The 19630-nt window shown below is 38.9% G+C and overlaps 1 protein-coding gene across 7 annotated transcripts in view; it reads right to left on the bottom strand.

The window, feature by feature from the left end:
* Positions 1-19630, bottom strand: part of Grik1 (glutamate ionotropic receptor kainate type subunit 1) — a 391370-nt gene that overhangs the window by 3287 nt on the left and 368453 nt on the right. For 4 of the 7 annotated variants that reach the window (XM_087899389.1, XM_087899394.1, XM_087899390.1 and 1 more), the window contains one exon: positions 11577-11827. The exons of 1 other annotated variant lie outside the window; for it this stretch is intronic. In XM_087899389.1, coding sequence (XP_087755515.1) covers positions 11577-11827 — 251 coding nt within the window. Of the gene's footprint in view, positions 1-8649; positions 10270-11576; positions 11828-19630 lie in introns of those variants that run through there. 2 more of the 7 variants (XM_087899398.1, XM_087899400.1) reach the window with 1 other exon arrangement.

The raw sequence follows: 19630 nt of genomic DNA, 5'->3' as shown, positions 1-19630 counted from the left end.
AGTAGATCCTGCGTAAATTTAAGCCAGGACATTTCAGTATCTATTATCATGATTTTTAAAATATCTGTTATCCTGATCCCTTTCTAATTCATGACATGTCTTGGTGCTTATGTGAAAACGACATTGAAGGAAGACTAGGTGCTTAGACATGATAGGCATGAAGGCTGATATGTGTGTGTGTGTGTATGTGTGTGTGACTTCTCTTTTAGAGGAGAGGAAACTGAGCAACAAACTGTTCTAGCTGAGACCCAGATAGTTCATTTTAAGCTGCAGCTCTCCTGGTTTTTAAAGGGAGAATAACATGCTTGGGGATTTGATCTCCCAAGTGCATTTCTCTTTCTTGCTTCTCCTGCTTCAAGCGTTTCTCCCACACCCCCCTTCCCTCTCTTTCCTGTCTTCTAATTTCTCTTGCCTTCCCTTTCGGAGAAGTTCTTTTTATAGCTGCTGACTTCATGGTGCCTCCTGTAGATTAGCCCCAGATGTTTGATTTCACGGTCCTAGTGTGAGCCTGGTGCAAATACACAATCTTTCCCTGTAGCCTTAATCATCTTATTGAAGATGTTATTTGGAAGGGGTGGGACTTGGTGCTCTGGCTCTTCCTTATGTTAGAATCCCCGCCTCCCCAAAGATCCAGAAGAGATGCTCCCCGCAATGTGTCAAAGAAAGTTCAGAACTCATGCGCCTGCCCTTGCGCAGAGAGACTGAATGTTGATCGTATTATTAGTTTCCAGAGCAGTGGTAATAGATCTGCTTGTGCCTGAGAAGTAGTGAGGGAGCTGATTCTCATCCACACTGGACATGCTGGGGTAGAGGAAATGTAATCCCTGAAAAGCCGTTTCACAGTTTGGCTACTGACCTTGACTCTCTCTCTCTCTCTCTCTCTCTCTGGACCCAGAGATCCTTTGTCTGGGCCATTTCCCCGTGTCTTTGATGATGCTTTGAATGGCCCCCTCAAAGGCAATTAATTTACAGCTCTGGGCTTTCCTTCCTGTGGTATGAACACTTAGCCAATGTGTTCTTACTCCTATGGCAGCACGTTTCACTGCCTCTTGGTCCTCCTTTTTCTCCTTGTTCATGCCAGGTTGATCCAACCTTTTCAGGAGCTGGAACCAAGATCATCACTTTCTCAGATCCTAGATTTAAGGTTCCCCATCTTCGGAACTTCAGTCCCTCAAATCCTAGTTTTCCTGTCTAGGCCATCAAACTAAAAATATGAACACGCAGTGCATACAGGGCCGCTCAGCAACCCGTGAAGCCAAATGACCCTCTTTCTGGTTTATATTTTTTGAAAGGGTGACATTAGAAACTTATTTTGTCATCATGATAAATAAATACATTGTGCAACGGAATTCTTAATACAAGTGAAATTTGAAGTTTCAAAGAAATTATGCACATAAATTACCCGCCAGGTAGATGGGGGCAAGTACCTTCACTCTGTTTCAACACTAGGGGTGATTTCATGGGAGCCCTTGAGAAATGGGTGTGGGGGTGTAACCCTGAGGCAATGAGAATTTTGGTATTTATTCATGTATTCCTTACCCATGTTTATGGATCTCAATCATTTTTCCCACTTCTAAAGTTATACTGAGAGTTTTGTAAGCACTGTCCCAGAGTTATAGATGTTACGTGTACACAAAGAATTCAGATCGTTACATTTTTAAATACGTTTTGTGGAACTATTAGAGGATACTCTAGTCTTTGAACCTATTAGTTATAATATCTGTGTGTTAAGAATGGGAAAAACCAAGTGATCTGCATTTGATATTAAAGCTTGATATTAAAAATCCAGTTCCTAGCTTTAAGGACACAGCACATAGGTAGGACAGAGAATGGTCGATGAAGGTACAGTTGTTTTGTGTCTGCTTTCAAAGGATTGTGGTTCAACTTGGGGATGAGAGAAGCTGATCTTAGGAACTGGGAGTAATTGGGAAGGAGCCCCTTACCTCTCTCTCCCCACCATGCTTGAGTCAGAGATCCATGGCCACTGAAGGGCACTTTGGGCCAAAGAGTACCTTTCTTGTCCCAGAAAGGCCACAAAAGCTATGAGTACAGAGAGAAGGATGAAGGGTGACCTACTTCAGCCCTGTAACTAGAGCTAAGACATTTTCTGCGGTGGGAATGAGTTTCATGTAGACCTGGCATGCACTCATTAGCAACTCTCTTTGTTGAAAGTGGCAGGGATGCGGACTTTCTCTCCAACATAATCTAGTAATGGAAACTTTCTTGTCTCTGGAAGCAATGTCAGATGTCAGCATAACTGGTTCCTCATTCTCTTAGCTTCTCTCTAGCTTCTAATACTGACATAATCTCACAGTCATTGTCTCATGAGGAGGACTGTTTCTTTTTTACTGTTTGCTCTAAGCTTTTCAAAGATGAGGTAGGGTCATGAAAATATATTTCCAGAAGCTTTTTCCTTCTCAATAGAGTGGTTGGCTCCACCATTGATCTAGAAGTGGGGTTTTAATTGTTCACAATTCTTATTCATGGAGTCTTCAGTTTTGAAGCCCTAGCTTATATTCACTGTAATCGATATGCATTTTATGCTGTAAACTAACTTGTTAAAAAATTGTGTTTTTTAAATGTGATTCTGTTAAAAAGAAACAAAAACAAATGAACAAAAGCCCTGCAACGAAACAGAATTCAGCTATATTCACTATTGGATCTTGTCAGATCAAGAAAATTTACTTTTGATTGGAAATGTTTTCTTTTGTTTAATGAATCAGCTAACCCAGGCCTTTCTCTTTGTCCCCCTCCTCTCCCCCTTCAGCTTTTCTTTCTGAAGGCCACTTGCAATTAGGAGAGGAGTCTGGAGGGCTGGGGAGCCACTGTTCTCTGAGCTCTCTCTGTCTCTGACTTTCTCTGGTGTGGCATCTATCACTTCCCTGATAGCCATCTGTCTCTGCTAAGTCGCCCGAGGTACTCATAGTTTCAATGGTCTCCCGAGGGTCTGTGCATGCGTCTTTTCATATAACCTCAATGTTACCACCCTGCTATGATTCTCTAAACCCTTCCATAGCCTTTTGTTTTCTGAGAAAAGGCATGGGGCTTTATAAATATTGTTTTTGGTGTGAGTTTGAGAAAGACTTTTTGAAGGCCTCTATGGACTCATTACCTAATCCTGTCTTCTTGTCATTCAAGAGACAGAGGGAAGATTTCTCTACAACTCTTACCACTTCCTGGGCTCTTTGGTGAAGTCAGTGAAGGTATTTCTTTCAATGTTCCCTTTGGAGATTTCCATTTTGCTGTCTTGTCCTGACTTGGGGGTGAACTCTGAACTGGTCTTAGAAATTCAAATGACATCTAAGCATTTGTAATTTCCCATCGGTGCTCTCCTTCTGCCCAAGTCACGGATACCAGGTAAGGGAAGCAGAATGAGATAGGAAAACGGCACTGTCTTTATTACCTCAGTCTCTGGGGTTTGGGTCCTTGCTACTTATAAACTATTTGATTTGGGACAATTGATTTATTAAATGAAACATCTGGATCCTGCAGCTAAAAGTCATGTCTTCCGAGAGCACTGCTGTGTCACAACTTGGTCCTCAAACGCTGAAAGTTTGACTTCTCTCTAACTTGATATAGAAAGTGTGGAAAACAAATGCATGCCACCCACTCTGACTACCTTTCCCAGCATTCTTAGATAGGTTCTGCTTTCAGACTTGGGCCTGACTATGTAACCAGTCCAGTTTATTTCTGTTATCCCAATTTGTGTGCCATCAATTCTATGCTTCTAAGAACATTCTATGTACATACCTCCTTGTTGCTCTCTCTCTCTCTCTCTCTCTCTCTCTCTCTCTCTCTCTGTGTGTGTGTGCGTGTGTGGTTAATTTAACCTGTAGGTTCATCCAAACTGAGAACAATTCCACTTCTACAATAATTACTGTTTGGAACAATTTGCACATGATTGACTGTGTGAGCATCTCTTCACCCCTTTGCTGTGTTGGTTGATTGGACTATTTTCTCTATCCACAGGAGGCCTTTCTTTGAAGTACCAGCAGGGCAATGCAATTCTGCTTATCATGTTAAAAATTTAAGGTGTTGAACAGATACACAGTCATCTTAAAACACATACAGGCATAAGTGTTTTATTTTCATACCACTTTTGTTATTTTATTTCCTTTCTATTTTTCTAGTATATTTAAAAACCATCGTGGTGATATGGTAACCTCAAATTCCACCTTTCTAAAGTTGAAGAAACAGAGGTCGAGGAAGCAAATTCACTTGCTCAGAGTCCCAGGGCCATTTAGCAGCAGTGTGGAGGACTGAATTATTTTTTTAAGATCCTGTCTGTTGGGTCACACAGGACTTTTAGAGCTGGGCTTTTAAGAAGAATTATTTGTACTTTGGTGCAGGCATTTCTAGAAGAATACTAAATGTCTCCTCAATTCTCTGATAATAATGTTTGGGTTTCTAGGCAAAGGCAGTCTTCCCACCAATACAAAAATAACAGGCTTCTGCATTTTTGTTAAATAAATTAGTCAAGCCAAAGATTAAAAACACACAAACAAACAAACAACAACAAAAAACTGGAGCTACAGATACTTCTAAGTGCCTGGAAACATGCCAGGCTTGGGAAGACTTCTGTGGACAGGAATTTCTTATTCCCTGTTGTTGTAAAAGACTCAAGAATCAGATCAGGGAAGACTTATGTTCAGAAGCTCATCATTTTATATATGAATATTTTAAGTTTGAAAATGTCATTCAGTTGAAATATTGGGAAGAAAGACAATTCTGGTTCAGTTTTCTGCATTGTCTTATTTTGGGAAGCGCAATAATTGCACCCCATCCCTTTGGTCTTCGTTATTAATTTTGCTGTGCATACATGGTGCTCATTATTGGGCAGTTTAGGTCAGTAGTTGAATCCGGCCTGGCATTAATGATGTTCAGGGTTGGTGAGGTGTTGAACCATGCAGTTGTGCAAATGTGGTAATGACTTGCTCGTTCCAGAATGCTCTAATTATTATAAATAGAGAATCTTTGAAATTTTAAGGACGCATCTTCTTTCCCATATTACCATCCCATATTACCATGTGGAAGGAATTTTGAAAGCTGAATGGTTTTAAACCCTATAATCTGGACATGAAATTCCACGGATGTGAGAAGCTCTGTGAGATTGTTCCTGCAAGTGCACTGTACGTCAGCAGCCCGCAGAGGTGTCTTACTCTCTGCTGGGGTTAATTAATGATGCTATTTGCAACAGCTATGTGGACAAAAGGCAGTACACAAAGAATACATCCTTTTCTCTTGCTTTTCCATGTTGTTTAGGCTTACTAACAAATCGACCTTGTAGGATAAACACCATGTGCTTGGATATTAATTGGAATTCATTGTGGTATTGCATTGTAACACATAAAGAATATAATATAATATTTCTCAAATATAGTGAGGAGTTTTTTAAATGATTTTCCTTGGATAAGTTTATAAGAATAAAAATCCAGTTAATTTTGTGTTTTTCATGTAGCTTTGCTGAAAAAAAATGTTAAAATTCAATTTATAATTTTAGTCTAGTACAGCAAAGTACAATGTGAAGCTTTATTTTTTCCTCTTTGAATTAAGTGATTGACAGATTTATGAAGAAACAAATTAACATAATGTTTTTATTATTGTTGATGCTTTTGTTCAATCTTTTAATATCCTTCTATCTGACTTTAAGCAGTATTTTAAAAATAAAGCTCACGACCTGCTACTGTTTTACAACAGTTCATGATAACCATCCAACTTGACAAAACTGTTATGTCCATGGTAGTTTATAATGAAAACCCGTGTGTGCCAAGTGCTTTAAAGTAAAATAACTATACTCAAACTTATTGCAAAAATAATTCATGTAAGAAAAACTATCTAAAAATTTCTAGTATTCAAGATAGTTCAAAACTCATGTATATGACCTAACTTTAGAGAAAATCAATACATTCAAGCTAACTTTAATGGAAACTAATGCATCCAACTAATTTTAAATATTCTTTTCCAGGCTTTATTGAGCATCCGGATTTCTGGCTGTGTCTACCAAAGTGAACATCTGGAACTTGAGGGCAGGAAATGTGACTCACTCCCCCAGATGATTGTGATTTACACTAAAGTCTCTGACTTGAAATGCAATGAACCCTGCAGAGGTCAATGTGGTCTTTGCAGTTATTTCCATGGCAACAAGAACTGCTTGTCTGAAGGATTGATAAAAGAAATATAGAAAAATGTATGAAGGTCCAAAGCAGCAACAAACTACTTACTTCATAATTTTGAATAGCAAAAGCTCTATGTTTTACAAGTAAATTTAGAGATTATCAGTTGAATATCACAAATTTTCTGTCTCTAAAGACTTGCAATTTCTTCTTTGAGTATCCACATAAAGGGACCATTGAATATCAGATGCTAAATATATGATCTCCCCCTCTCTTAGAATTAGTGGCTCTATTTTTAGCCTGAGTCAATTCATAAAAATCAAAGATTTATTAGGTCCAATTATATCCGCAAACTAGTGTTTAGATTACTGAATCTTAACTCTTTTTGACTATTAGAATCAATTGAGCATCTCAAATGATTACAATTGTCTTGCCCTAACTTCAGACTAATTAAAGCAGACTATCTGGAGAGAGGGCTCAGAGTTGCTACTATATACATCCTCATACCTTACCTATTCAGGTCCTTTTCTTGAATAGAGTAACTTTATTTTTTTTTAACATGTGTGCAGGGAAAACTGGATAGAGTTTATATCTCTTCCTTTGTAATCCTGTTTTCTAAATCTGGGTTTATTTTAATGTGATGAATTTATTTTTCTTACTGTTTATGTGACCAGAGAGAGAGATTTAATTTTTCTGTAGGGTGCAATATTTGTTGAACAACATTTATTATCAAGACTTTATAAGTTGCTTTATTTGCTGTGTCATGATATGACTTCATTTAATTCTCATGGTATATATAGTAGTAGCATCATATTGAATGATGTGGGATTCCTTTCTGTAAGTTGTGAATATGTTTTCTTACCATTGATTAATAAAGAAGTTGTTTTGGTCTATGGCAGGGCAGAATATAGCCAGTTGTGAAATCTGAACAGAGATGTAAAGAGTAGGTGGAGTCAAGGAGACACTATGTAGCTGCTGAAGAAGAAGGATGGTAGGTAGAAATTTCCCAGTAAGCCACAAACTCATGGCAATACATAGATTAATAGAAATGGGTAAATTTAGGATATAAGTGCTAACTAGGAATATGCTTGAGTCATTGGCCAAATAGTGTTGTAATTAATATAGTTTCTGTGTGATTATTTGGGTCAGAGCAGCCGGAAAACAAAAGAACTGTCTCTGTTTACACTCTTAATTTAAAACTAAGGAAACTGAAGCTTAGAGAAGTTGAAACTTGATCCAAATGATGCCTAATTGTTGAATGGTTTATAAACCACGCACAGAATAAAGTGTCTTCCACATCATCATAGAAATTGATATCATTGATATCATATCACCGATATCAATCACATATCATTGGTATTGCCATACTTGTGTTTCCTAGAGAGTCATCTGGGTCACACTGGTCTTTCCAGGTCTTTATAGAAAATACACTATGACGTAAGAGCTTGAGAGACACTGAGTAAGTGGGAAATTCTCTGTCCATGACAACATATTAAATATACTAAAATACTACCTGGTAAGGGAATGTAGAGTGTGGTTCCTTTTGGGTTATTTAACTCTGAAAACACCATTAATGAGGCACTTTCCAGTGGCACCTGTTTTCAGAAATACTTCAAAGCAACCTTCTATTCTAGAAATGATTTTCTGGTGGGAGATGTTAGACTCTGAAGCTAGAACATACTTAGTCAGTGGCCTGCTGTGCTTGAACCTAAGTTTGGATAATTTATAAAATTCTCTTTTAATATTAATGTCAGAAATCAAGGTTTAGGACTCTAATAGATGTTATTTCTGATAATAAAGCTGAATTAAAATTGCTGAAAGATCAAATGTAATGTATAGGCAAACATTTTGAAAACCATAAAATACTGAGTCAATAACAGAATTAGATAGTATTGTCTAAAACAATACCAAAATATCATTTATTTATTTATTCATTTGTTTGTTTTTGAGACAGGGTCTCATGTAATCCAGGCATCCCTCAAACTTAGTACGTAGTAAAAGATAATCTTGAATTTCTAATCCTTCTCTTTCTATTTCTTGAGTGCTGGGATTACAGATTTGTGACAGCACACATAGGTTTGTGCATGATTGGAACTGAGGAGTCCTACCCCAGAGCTTCCTGCATGTTAGGCAAGCATTGCATCAGCCAAGCTATATTCCAAGCTCTCCTATTGTTAACTTTGGAAGAAAATTAGTTCTTTATTCGTCTCTTAAACACATTTAAAGGATGAGCTGTTCTGAAAGGTGAGTTTTGCTAGTTATTGTCATCTGACTTTTCTTTATCATCAGTGGCTCAGAAACTTGGTAACCACGTGGGTATATTAAATAGTTCTTGGGAAATAAACTTAAGCAGTTTGTGGATTCTGTATGCTGAATAAATAAGTCATGAAACTAAGAGGCATGGAGCCTTTATCCTACCTGATTCTATTGATTGTGAGAATAAAAATTCTGAACAGTGACACACAGATTTTTCTACTTTAATAACAGTAAATAAATAGTAATATATTTTTTAGGTTTTTCATAAGAGCTCATTTATTTAAAGAAATAGTTGGAGACAGAATCAGTGCAGAAGTCAAATTTACTGATCATGCTTTACTGAAGAACTATAAGATTGACTAAAAAGAGTTGTAACTAAAATAGTCATGCAACATGGCTGCCCAGATGCCAACATCTCCTCTCTGGAGCATATTCCTGGGCTGGAATATATTCCTGGGGATCACTTGACATGACAAGGAATAATTTCCCGGTAGAGAACAAAGTCCAGCTGATCCCATATTAAGAGGAGATGAAAGACAGTTCCATTCCCCAACTCTCTGAGAAGGGTGAGTGAACTCAGAGCAAACAGCAGACATTCCTTGTCTCACCAAATTTAGCCTGCCATTGGCTTCTATGTCACCAAGCTGAGTTAGTGTGGGGATTCTTCACAGCACTTTGAATACAGGTAGAAAATAAATCTGCAGAGATCTGCAGCTAATGCATATGGAAATTCTCTCCCCTTCCCCTTCTCCACAGCACAGTTGGACTGCATTAATAATGGCTATGGGCCCAGGGAAATGAATGTGAATTTGGCAAGGCTCAGAAAAGTTGGCTCCAAGAAGAGATACTCTATCTTACATGAGCAAGAAGGTAATCCTATAGCGTGGTGTGAGAGACTGCTCATCCTTGCAAAGTCTGAGTGTGGATCAGCAGGAAGCAGAAGATGCCATGAATTAGTTCATATGTTAGGACTCTGCTTGACACTTCAAAGAAATACATAGCGTTTGAAAGCAAACAAGGTTTTTAGTGGCTCTAGTCCTATGAATGACAGCCAACTGTTGCGTGAAAGCCTGGTGGTGCTGGGCTTCTGTTCAGAAGTCATTTTGACTATTCCTCAACCCCCGAGTGAATCTCACATAAGATAATCCCTTCTGCATCCAAGTTCAACCATTATTTTTTTTTTCAGAGATGATTCCTGAACCTTTAAGAGCCATGATATTATGTTTTGAGTAAATAATACATTTAAAACCTTGGGATCAATTTAATTAAAAATTAACAATGTTATAGAGTTACTTGTATACTTATTGAGAAGACATGGCTAAAGGGAGTTTGAAATATATAGGTCTAGAGAACATATGAGACAGGAAGAGGAGGGGAAAGTTCACAAAGATGAAAAGAATGCACACAGAATTAGCATTTTCCCATGATTTGCCCTGTTGTGTCTTGATTTTTGTTTATGAAAAAAGAGTTATTTTTACTTTAATGCATAAAGAAAACAGAAAGACGACAATTTTGGATAGAATAGATTTTTGTATATACATGCCTCCAGGAGTCTATATTCCCCTAAAACCCTGCATCAGTATCTAGTACACATTTGTTCCCGAGGCCCGAGTGGAGTGCCTGGAGTAGTGTATGGATCTTTTGTTAGTAAAAGGGAAAGTACAGGATGACTACTTCCGCCTAGTGGACGCAGGCACAGACGACACTCATTACAAACAATTCTACTGGGAACACCTTTTGAAAAACTCAGTTATACAGTATGGACTGAGGACTGTGTCCGAATCCCCTTTTCCTCTCGTAATAATTTGCCACATTCTACGTCTGTAGATAAAGTAGTCCCGGAAGTGGAGTTGGTCGGATGGGTTTGTTTACACTGCAGTCCATAAAAGAAACAAAAAGCCTTGCATGCAAAAGAAATGGGGAAAAAATACAGAAAGTGAATAAATAAAAAGCAAGAATGAATGTTTAATGAAAAAATAAATAAAATGAGGCCAGCAGTTATGAAGCAGCACATTAAAGCATAATATATACAAGCGTTTATTTTTCAAATTAGTAGCATAAAACAAGACACTTCAAGAGCGGATTGAAAGTTAGGGCAGATCAGTCCCTTCTACTTATTACTTCAAGACAGTTTTCTAGAATGAGGTCTAGGAAAGGGGTGATCCATAACCTCATAATTGCTTTTTAACTTTGGGGAGGGTTTCTCTAGAGAAAGAGGGTTATAATAAATTATGCCCAGTGTTGGGCACTCAAAACACAGTTTTCATATCAAGAAAGTGCTTCTAGTATCTGGTTATTAATCAAAACCAGCCACACAATTTTCAAGACTGTGTGAAATGGACATATGAAGTTCTATCTTGAAAATTATTAAGAATTTCATAATATTGATAGTAGAACATTAAACAAGCTGTTTGTTAATAGCTCTTAGCTTTGAAATTCTAGTGCTATCTTTAAACTACTGGATTAATATATTACAATATGCTGAAGCTGTGTATATTATTTATTTTAGTGAGAAATTATCTTAAATCACAGTCATTGTGGGTTTTCCCCCAAAGCACTGAAGTTTCGTGTGTGAATGACTTTAAAAAATAAAATAACTAGAAATGGCTTGGCTATTGAAATTGCCCATTATCCTAGATGCAATTTTGGAAAATAAAGTGTCAAATATATTTTATTGCCATTTTTGTGATTTATCATATTCCTAGGGAAATTGTATGAATTCCCTTTCTACACATTATATATTGATGTAAGTAAATGCCCAATTTAAAAAATCTGCTTTGTGTTTTTATAGAAGTTGTTCCACAAGAGCACATGTGCTCAGAATATACACTGGAGGGCTGGTTCCATTGCTCACAAGGTTTTCCTTAATTTCGGATTTATGCCTCCCTTGCTCTTCCTGTAGCTTCTATCTTAAGAGCAAACAACTGTTGAAGAAATTAACTGAGATTTGAATTTCTGCACTGTCATTCCGAATAGTGCTAATTAGATTTAGTGTACAAGACTCTTCCTCCTTCCCATTAATAGCTGATAGAGCTGCGTGCCAGCGGCACCTGGCAGGGGTTCAATGCTCTTTGCTCTAACTCAGAAATGGCTCTTCTGGGCATCTAATTCATTAGACTGTTACAAAGAGGGAAAGTATCCTTCAAGTTCTCACATTTAAGACAAGTTCAAGGTAAAACTACCCAGCCTTAGAAAGAGTTGACTCACCTGCTCAGAGTCATTGTTCTTCCGTGATTTGTATATAAATTCTCCAATGGCCACAAACACAGAAAGGACAAGTCCTGCAGCCAGAACAATGAAGATGCCCCCAATATTTTCCACTCCCAGAGCACTGGCTTCCTTACTCTCTTCTTCAGGGCAGCCGTTTCCTCGCCACCATTTCTCTTTCATCATGTGCAGCTTCCCTTCTTCTTGTAGTTGAAGAATGGCAATTGTGATCTTATCCCGGTAAGGAGAGCCTGAAAGTTGGGGATGATTTGGATGTTGGTCATCAACGGGATAAGACAATGTCAAGTCATTTCACTATCTTAGTAATGAATACTCCAGAGTGCTGCAACCTTGAAGTAAAATACTATTAGCCAAAGTTGAGAATTTCCAATCTTATATCTTGAAGATACTAACTAGTTAGAAGATGGAGAGGTGACATGTTGAGGTTCACTCTGGCCCCGGGTGTTTTTTATTCTAAAAAAGGAAACATTAAATAGGAATTTTATGACATTCCTGCATCTGCTGAGTTCTTCACTAAATCCTTATATATGTCATGGAATTTGTTGTTTCGACTCAATCTTTTCTGGCCTTTTGGTGATCTCTTTTTGTGGCTGAGTTTTGCCATTCTTCCGTTTATTTCCCTAACTTCATTAGAGTCCCACTATGGCTACATTTCTGGACAAGGGGAGCTCAATTGATGGATAACATTTCAAGTCTCATATCATAACTCTTCCCAACCTGCTCTGCTTGCTCTCTTTCCTCAAATACACTGCAACAAGAAAACACTTTCAAGTCACCAGTGACGGAGGAGTCCTGGAGTAGAAGGGATTTGGGTTCTAGGGCCATTGCATGAAGCAGATCCTTTCTTTTAACCTAGACTGAGCTATGACAATCAAGGAATGTTTACTGTGCAAGGCTGTTGTGGAGTATTACTTTAAGGTGTGCTACATTTGTTTATGTCTGGAACATTTGTTTAATTTTGTAAATATGTGTTGCATTCTTTGATGTTGCATTTGTTTAACTCTGTGAAGCTGTGTTACTCTGCCTGTTTAAAACACCCGATGGTCCAATAAAAAGCTGAACAGCCAATAGTGAGGCAGGAGAAAGGATAGGTAGGACTGGCTAAATAGAAGAAGAAATCTGAGAAAAGAAAGAGAAGGAGCAAGAGAATCAGGAGGGGGGGGGACAGTAGGAGTAAGCCACCCAACCTCACAGCCTTCACAGAAGTCACAGAATAAGAGTGAATGTAAGATTATGGAAGAAAAGTAAAAAGACCAGAGGCAAAATGTAGATGGGATAATTTAAGTAAAAAAGCTGGCTAGGAACAAGCCAAGCTAAGGCTGGACATTTATAAGAAAGAATAAGACTTCATGTGTGATTTGTTTGGGAACTGGGTTCTTCAAAAGAGCCAAGAGTAAAAAGAGTAAAACAATCAACAACATAACACATTGAAAAATTTCAGGTGTTGTTCACAGTGGTTCATCCATAGTGATTCATGTCCCAATCAAGATAAATTACGTTCTAAATAGTTCTGTGTGCTATAATAGTCAATGGCAATAACTTGGTAATATTTATGGTCTGTCTTCTGGTAATTCCATTGAAAGTTTAAATTATGAAGGAAATTATTATGGAAAGTGCCAAAGTACGTATATCGGGGCATAGCCTCTTAATTCTTAATTCCTGTGTTAATCAATGCAAAACAGGTAAAACAAGATTCCTTTTCTCATTTATTCCCCTGGAAGGAGACAGTTTTGGTAGTATTTCATCTCCTCTGTAGTAGGACGCTCCCTTTCCTTACAAAGTTTAAAGCCATTCTTGGTGAAGGCAAATTGAAAAGTCAGTTATCTTAAAGGCAAGGAAAAAAAATCTTTAAAAAAATAATAAAATAAAGTCAAGACCATTTGTCAAATAGATTGAAAGAAATTTAAAATCTGAAGGTGTGTTTAGGAGCCAAGAATCCAAGTCATTTCTCCTCCTTGCTCATATCTCAGCGCTGTCTCTAAGAAAGTGCTTCCTGCTGCCCTCCCATCCCTACAGATGACGTATGTCCTATGCCCTCCCATCCCTACAGATGACGTATGTCCTGCTGCCCTCCCATCCCTACAGATGACGTATGTCCTATGCCCTCCCATCCCTACAGATGACGTATGTCCTATGCCCTCCCATCCCTACAGATGACGTATGTCCTATGCCACAGCTAAAGTTCTATAAGCTCAGGCTCAGAATTTTGTCATTTGTCATTTATTTCCTCATAAGACTTAAAAAATAATTGTCGCACTCAAAATCTACTCTAAAGGAGGAGTGGAATGCTTTAGAGGGGTATTATGGCTTGTCAGTTCAGAGTATGGATTTTTGGGTGAGAAAAATTGATTTTGAAACTGAGTAAGACATATCAACTATTTGCTTGAAACTTCCCAGAACAATGGGTAGAGGCAAAATTAGCAGCGTTAATATCCCTAGAGTGCACAGGCAAATGAGAGACCCTGGAGTGCTTTGCTCTAAGGTACAGGGAACCGCGATGAGGAGCGTGAGAACAATACTCCTGGCCACGGCTGCACAGTCGTCATAGTGATATACGCAGTGGGTGCACAACAAATGCTTGCTGCCACTCTCCCCCTGCCTTCAGGCTGCGCGAGGCCTAACACATTATGGACAGATGGAGATCCAATCTCTGCTTAATGTTGGTCTCTAAGGAAGGCAATTTCCAGTCTTCCAGGAACCTGTTTAAATCTTAACTGCTCTCATTCTCTTGAAGTTTGATTTTAAATCCCTCAGGAGGCACATTTCTAGAGCCTCTGTCCTGAGAGTCTCTAAGCAGCAGTTTTCAATTTTAGCTTGTGACTGAGCCAACTTTGCCAATCTTCTATTATGGGAGAGACTTCGGAGTCTCTGGGGACTCAGGACAAGACTAGGCATGGCAGAGACCTTTTCACATCTGCATAGCTTTTAGCTTCTATTTTAGCTCCTTCTAAAGTGGTCCTGGTTGACATCAGAAGTGACTTCTTGCAAATCTTTTTGGAAAAAATTGTGTGTGTACCCATGAATCTTTTTGAATAGTAACTGATCTTCCTTAAAGTATAAATTCATCATAAAAGAAACATCTCTCAAATGTTTTCAAGCAGCTGTATTCCCCATGGATGAGTTCACTCTGAAGCCCACCATCTGTTCCAATTATTCGCTCATTGTTTTTGCTTTAAAAGCATGACAGGTTTATCACCAGTATGAAAAATTCCTGGAGTAAATTTCTTGTCATTTAGGAAGGGGAGATGGGTGCTCTTTTTAACATTAGCATTTGTGATAGGTAAAGTTGGCAGGAGAGACTGAAAGAGTCTGTTGAGATCTCTCGGTGTAATAGATATCATAGTATGTAAATGTAGACTGTAGACCCATCACAGAGTCAGCCATTCATAGGTGTGTGTGTGGGGGGGGAGAAAGCAATCGACAAGCGCTGTATTCATTCAGCAGAGAAGCAGAAAGAATAAGGTCCCACAGTTCCTGCCTCACCACCACCATACTGTTGGAAAATTTAGATTTCAAGTATTCCATTCTTTTTTTTATTTCGTTTTCAGAGCTAAGGATCAAAACCATGGCTTTGCTCTTGCTGGGCAAGCAGTCCACCCCTGAGCTGAATCCTCAGCCTCTAGGTATTCTTTAAAAGGAATAGCAATTGAAATAATTCTCTTGTTCACATGCTGCCGCTCTCAGAGTGATACCCATTCTATTTCCTACCACACAGAAAACCTGGTGTCAAAGAGGGGTGCTGAAGGGATAGGGTGAGGTGGGTAAGGTGGGAGGAGAAAGACTCTGTGTCAGGTAATCCAGTCTAAAGGTGACTGGGTTAAGAAACTCTAGTTGCTACGCAGGAAGCTGCAGTGTGTTACAATCAACCCTGAACTCCCAGTAGTGTAAATTTTAAGGCAAGGGCATCCATTCCTGGTGATTGTATCCTCTGACCTGTGTTTCATTTACTAAACCAGCTGTGAGGAAACTTAAGGAACATTTGCTCATCTTCTCTCATGTGTATTATCTGAAATGAGATGGCCAAGCGGGGTCAGGAAGATAGGACATTGTTTTAAGACCAAAATGATCATTATGTCCATTTAGTTATTGTCTAACAATCTCCATCAGCTGCCTGAAAACAAGTTGAATGAATTATATAAGAGATTCCCACCTGAAGAATTACCAGGATCACTGGTATTTCCGCCAGGAAACGTCACGGGAAGTAGATGACCACCCAGTTTTAGCTCTTTGCCTACTTCTTTCCCCATGACTGTCACGAGCTTTCTTCCCTGCGTCGTCAAGGCAAGCTTCACTCTGGATCTACTGCACCACTGGGAGGCTCTCATTGATTAAGCTTTGTGTCTTTGGGATACATTTCTTTCCTCCTTGTTTCTGTGTCATATGACCTTTGAGATTCTTGAAAGTGTGTTTCCAATTGCTTATTTCAATTCTTGTCTATATGTCCTCTTGTCTAGGGGTCCAGTTGTCATCTATGTGCATGATGTGATATTTTGCTGTGTATGTTTCTGTGTGACACCTTTTTTCTTAAAAGAAAAAAATGCCATTTTAAATTGACAATAAATTTTAAACATGCCTCTAATACTGATAATACATTGGTCTATATTATTATAATTGTTAATTATAATGATGATGATACATTTGAAATAGTGTTTGCCTTTTTCATTTCAAATACTGCTTCCTGGATTTTCATTGAAATATTGTTACTGATTCATTAGTTATATATTTATTTTATATAGTTATATATATATTTTAAAAAATTTACTTAAAGATACTTTAGATTCTCTCAAGTTAATTACTTTTTTGCTATTTTTTCACTACTTAAGAAACTGATTCTAATTAAAGTCAGAATTTAAATGTTGTAACAGCTAAGCTTTCAGTGACTTTTCCCTTGCAAGACTGGTGAAGCTCATCTTCTGGGTGTTTAACTTGGGTGTCAAATCCAATGGTGGTGCCCTAGTTAGGCTACCATTGCTGTGACAAGCACCATGATCAAAAGCCACCTGGGGATCAACTGGTTCACTTCATCTTACAGCTTATGCAGTCCACCACTGATGGAAGTCAGACCTTGGAAGCAGGCAGTGAAGTGGAGACTGTAGAAGAGTTGGGCTTACTGGCTTGTTCCCCATGGCTTGCTCAACATGCTTCCTTGTGCCATTCAGAACCATAAGTCCAGGGGTGTGATACCACTCTCCCACACCAGTAATGACTCAAGAAAATGCCATATGGATTTAACCTGTAGGACAGGCTGAGGATAAACTTTTCCTTCTTTCCTTCCTTCCTTCCTTCCTTCCTTCCTTCCTTCTTTCCTTCCTATATGTTATGTGCACTGGTGTTTTGCCACAGGTGTTGGGTTCCCTGGAACTAGAGTTACAGGAAGTTGTGAGCTGCCATGTGGGTACAGGGAATTGAACCCAGGTCCTCTGGAAGAGCAGTCAGTATTCTTAATCTCTTGCTATCTCTCCAGCCCTGGAAGGCATTTTTTAAATTGAAGTTCTGTTTACCAAGATACCCTAGCTTGGGTCACATTAACAAAAGTACTAATCATCACAAGGATAAGGTGATGAAAGATCAGCCAATGTTTTGTTGCAGCATGTTTAAAAGGGGCCTAAACTTTGGCAAATTGCCTGTTCTCTTGATCAGAGAGGCCATGGGGCCCCACAGGTTGAAGTCTAGACGCTTTGCATTCTTTAAAGAGGACGGGCATAACGTGAAAGTCTACAGTGCTTCCTAGGGAAGTAGCATGGCCAACAAAACCTTGATCTATGCTGGTATGTAATACTGGCAGAGAGAAACTAAAGGAGCCAACACACTCATCCTGTATCAGAAAGAGCACCCCATTAAAAAGCTTAACTGATCATAGAGGCTAAATTTGTTACCCCAAATTTAACTGACCATAGAGGTTTAAATTTATTAAACAAATAGAGGTTAATTTGTTACCACCTACATACTCTATACATACATACTGGCAGGAAAGTGTAACCAAAGGATAAAATATTCATAAGCCAATAGTAGTACCATGAGGACTCTCAACCTGAGAGCTTCTTAAGGAGACCTGATATTTCTAAAAACTGCGAAGTATTTTACAAGGGTAAAATGTCGTTCAGGTATCCAGCTTTACCCCATTAAAGAGGACACCCAGAACACTACTAGGCAGCTGTCCTCCAACTGATCACCTCCAAACTATCTCCTATCTTGATTTTCTCTTGCCTCATGGGGATGTCTAAAGTCCCTAATTCTTTGTCTCATGACAAAATAGATGTTTGACATTCTGCTACCTTCTCAAATGTTTAGTGTGTGTGTGTGTGTGTGTGTGTGTGACAGGCCTATTGTTCAGTTTTTGTTTTGTTCATGGGTTAGCTTAGTTCTCAACCCGACACTGCATAGAATCTCCTAGGAAGAGGTGCACAATGAAGGATTGCCTACATTGGCTTTGCCTGTGGGGAGGGTGGTCTTAATTAAACTGTTCATATGGGAAGATCTAGACCATTGTTGGGCAGCACCACCCCTGAGCAGGGGCTCTTTAATTGTATTAAGAGTGGAGAAACCCAGCTGAACACAGCAAGCAAGTAAACAAGTCTGCATTCCCGTCTCTCTGTTCTTGACCATAGATGTGATCAGGTGCTTCCAGCTGTTGCAACTGTTATTGTCCTGCTAGAGTGGACTGTAGCATGGAATTGTGATTGGAATAAACCCCTCTCTCCCCTGAGTTGCTATTTGTCGGTGGTATTTTATTATTACAGCAACAGAAATGGAACCGAGACATTGCCCGGAGACAATTCATAAACCTCACCAATCAGATAGCTAAACTAGCCCAAAATTTCAATAATATGGTAATAGTTATTTTACTTGCATCAGTTTGCCTCAAAACTGCAGAGCCCTAGATTTGTAGATTGTTGTTTAAGATAGAACCTGTAGCCCATGTACTGAAGGTAGAGGCTGTTTTCATTTAACAAATGCAGACAAGTGCAACAAAATCTAAGTGTTATCCAGCGTGGTTGTGATGTTCAGGAGTGCTTATCCCAAGGAGGGCTCAACTGTGGGGTTTAGAAACAAGTGGCAGGTCTTGGTCGCCTTGGTTTGTGTTGTCTGGAGTTGAGCAGTTTCATCTGCTGATGACACTTCTACAAGATTTTAAACCCCTGTCAACCAAAGATGTACTTTCAATGAGCTATTTGCACCAGAACTTTCTACCCAAATCATTCCTAAGTAACTTTGTTTGTTTGTTTGCTTGTGGCATCTCATGAAAGTTCAGCCAGAGTAACAGATGATAAACCAGACCACCCCTTTCCTCTGCTCAGCTCAGAGCAGCTACAAGAAGAGGCATCTAAGAAATCCCCTAAGGCTGGATTGGTTGCTCTTTCTGAGAAGAATGTGGAGAGAAGGCCAGTGGCTCTACCTAACCAAAATGCAGTGGACAAATGACTCAAATGACCATGGTATGTGCTCACCCCAACTGATACATCTACAGCAACGATTCCTGCACACAGGTCTCAGGGAACATGTGGAAGACGGGCAACAAAGACTATAAGAGGCACGGGACCAACATTTTGCTGTTAGTTTTTCCATCTATGACAGGAAAGGTGCACCTGTTAAATCTCAAAATGGCTACCGGAATAAGACCTGAACAATTCAACACTGGTGAGACACTCCAGTATAGATAATGTGAATCTCATGAATTTCACCCTAGAATAAGAACTGAAAGCAATGAACAACTGCTCGAAGAATTAGCTTTCCTCAGGAATGATCTCCCATTTGTAATTCTGTAACGATCAGCCCTAGAAGCACGCATGCAGGTTAACACTGAACATACTCAACAGAATGTATTTATATGTATGTATAACAGCAGTGGTTCAAGAAGAGGAAGTGGTGAATTCTGGGGGAAGCAGACACGGAAGAGGTAGGAAAGGGAAAAAGTAATGTAATTTACATTTTTATTAAATTTTTAAAAATTAAAAAAAGAAAGAGACCAGAAAATGGAGCCCATCTCCTTTTACAGATCTTCACAAGCATGATCTATGGATCCCATATTGCTC

The sequence above is a fragment of the Myodes glareolus genome, chromosome 2 (assembly GCF_982192425.1).
Source record: "Myodes glareolus chromosome 2, mMyoGla1.1, whole genome shotgun sequence".
Taxonomy (NCBI): domain Eukaryota; kingdom Metazoa; phylum Chordata; class Mammalia; order Rodentia; family Cricetidae; genus Myodes; species Myodes glareolus.
The sequence above is the reverse complement of the archived record's forward strand: the minus strand, read 5'-3'. Positions and strand labels throughout refer to the sequence as shown.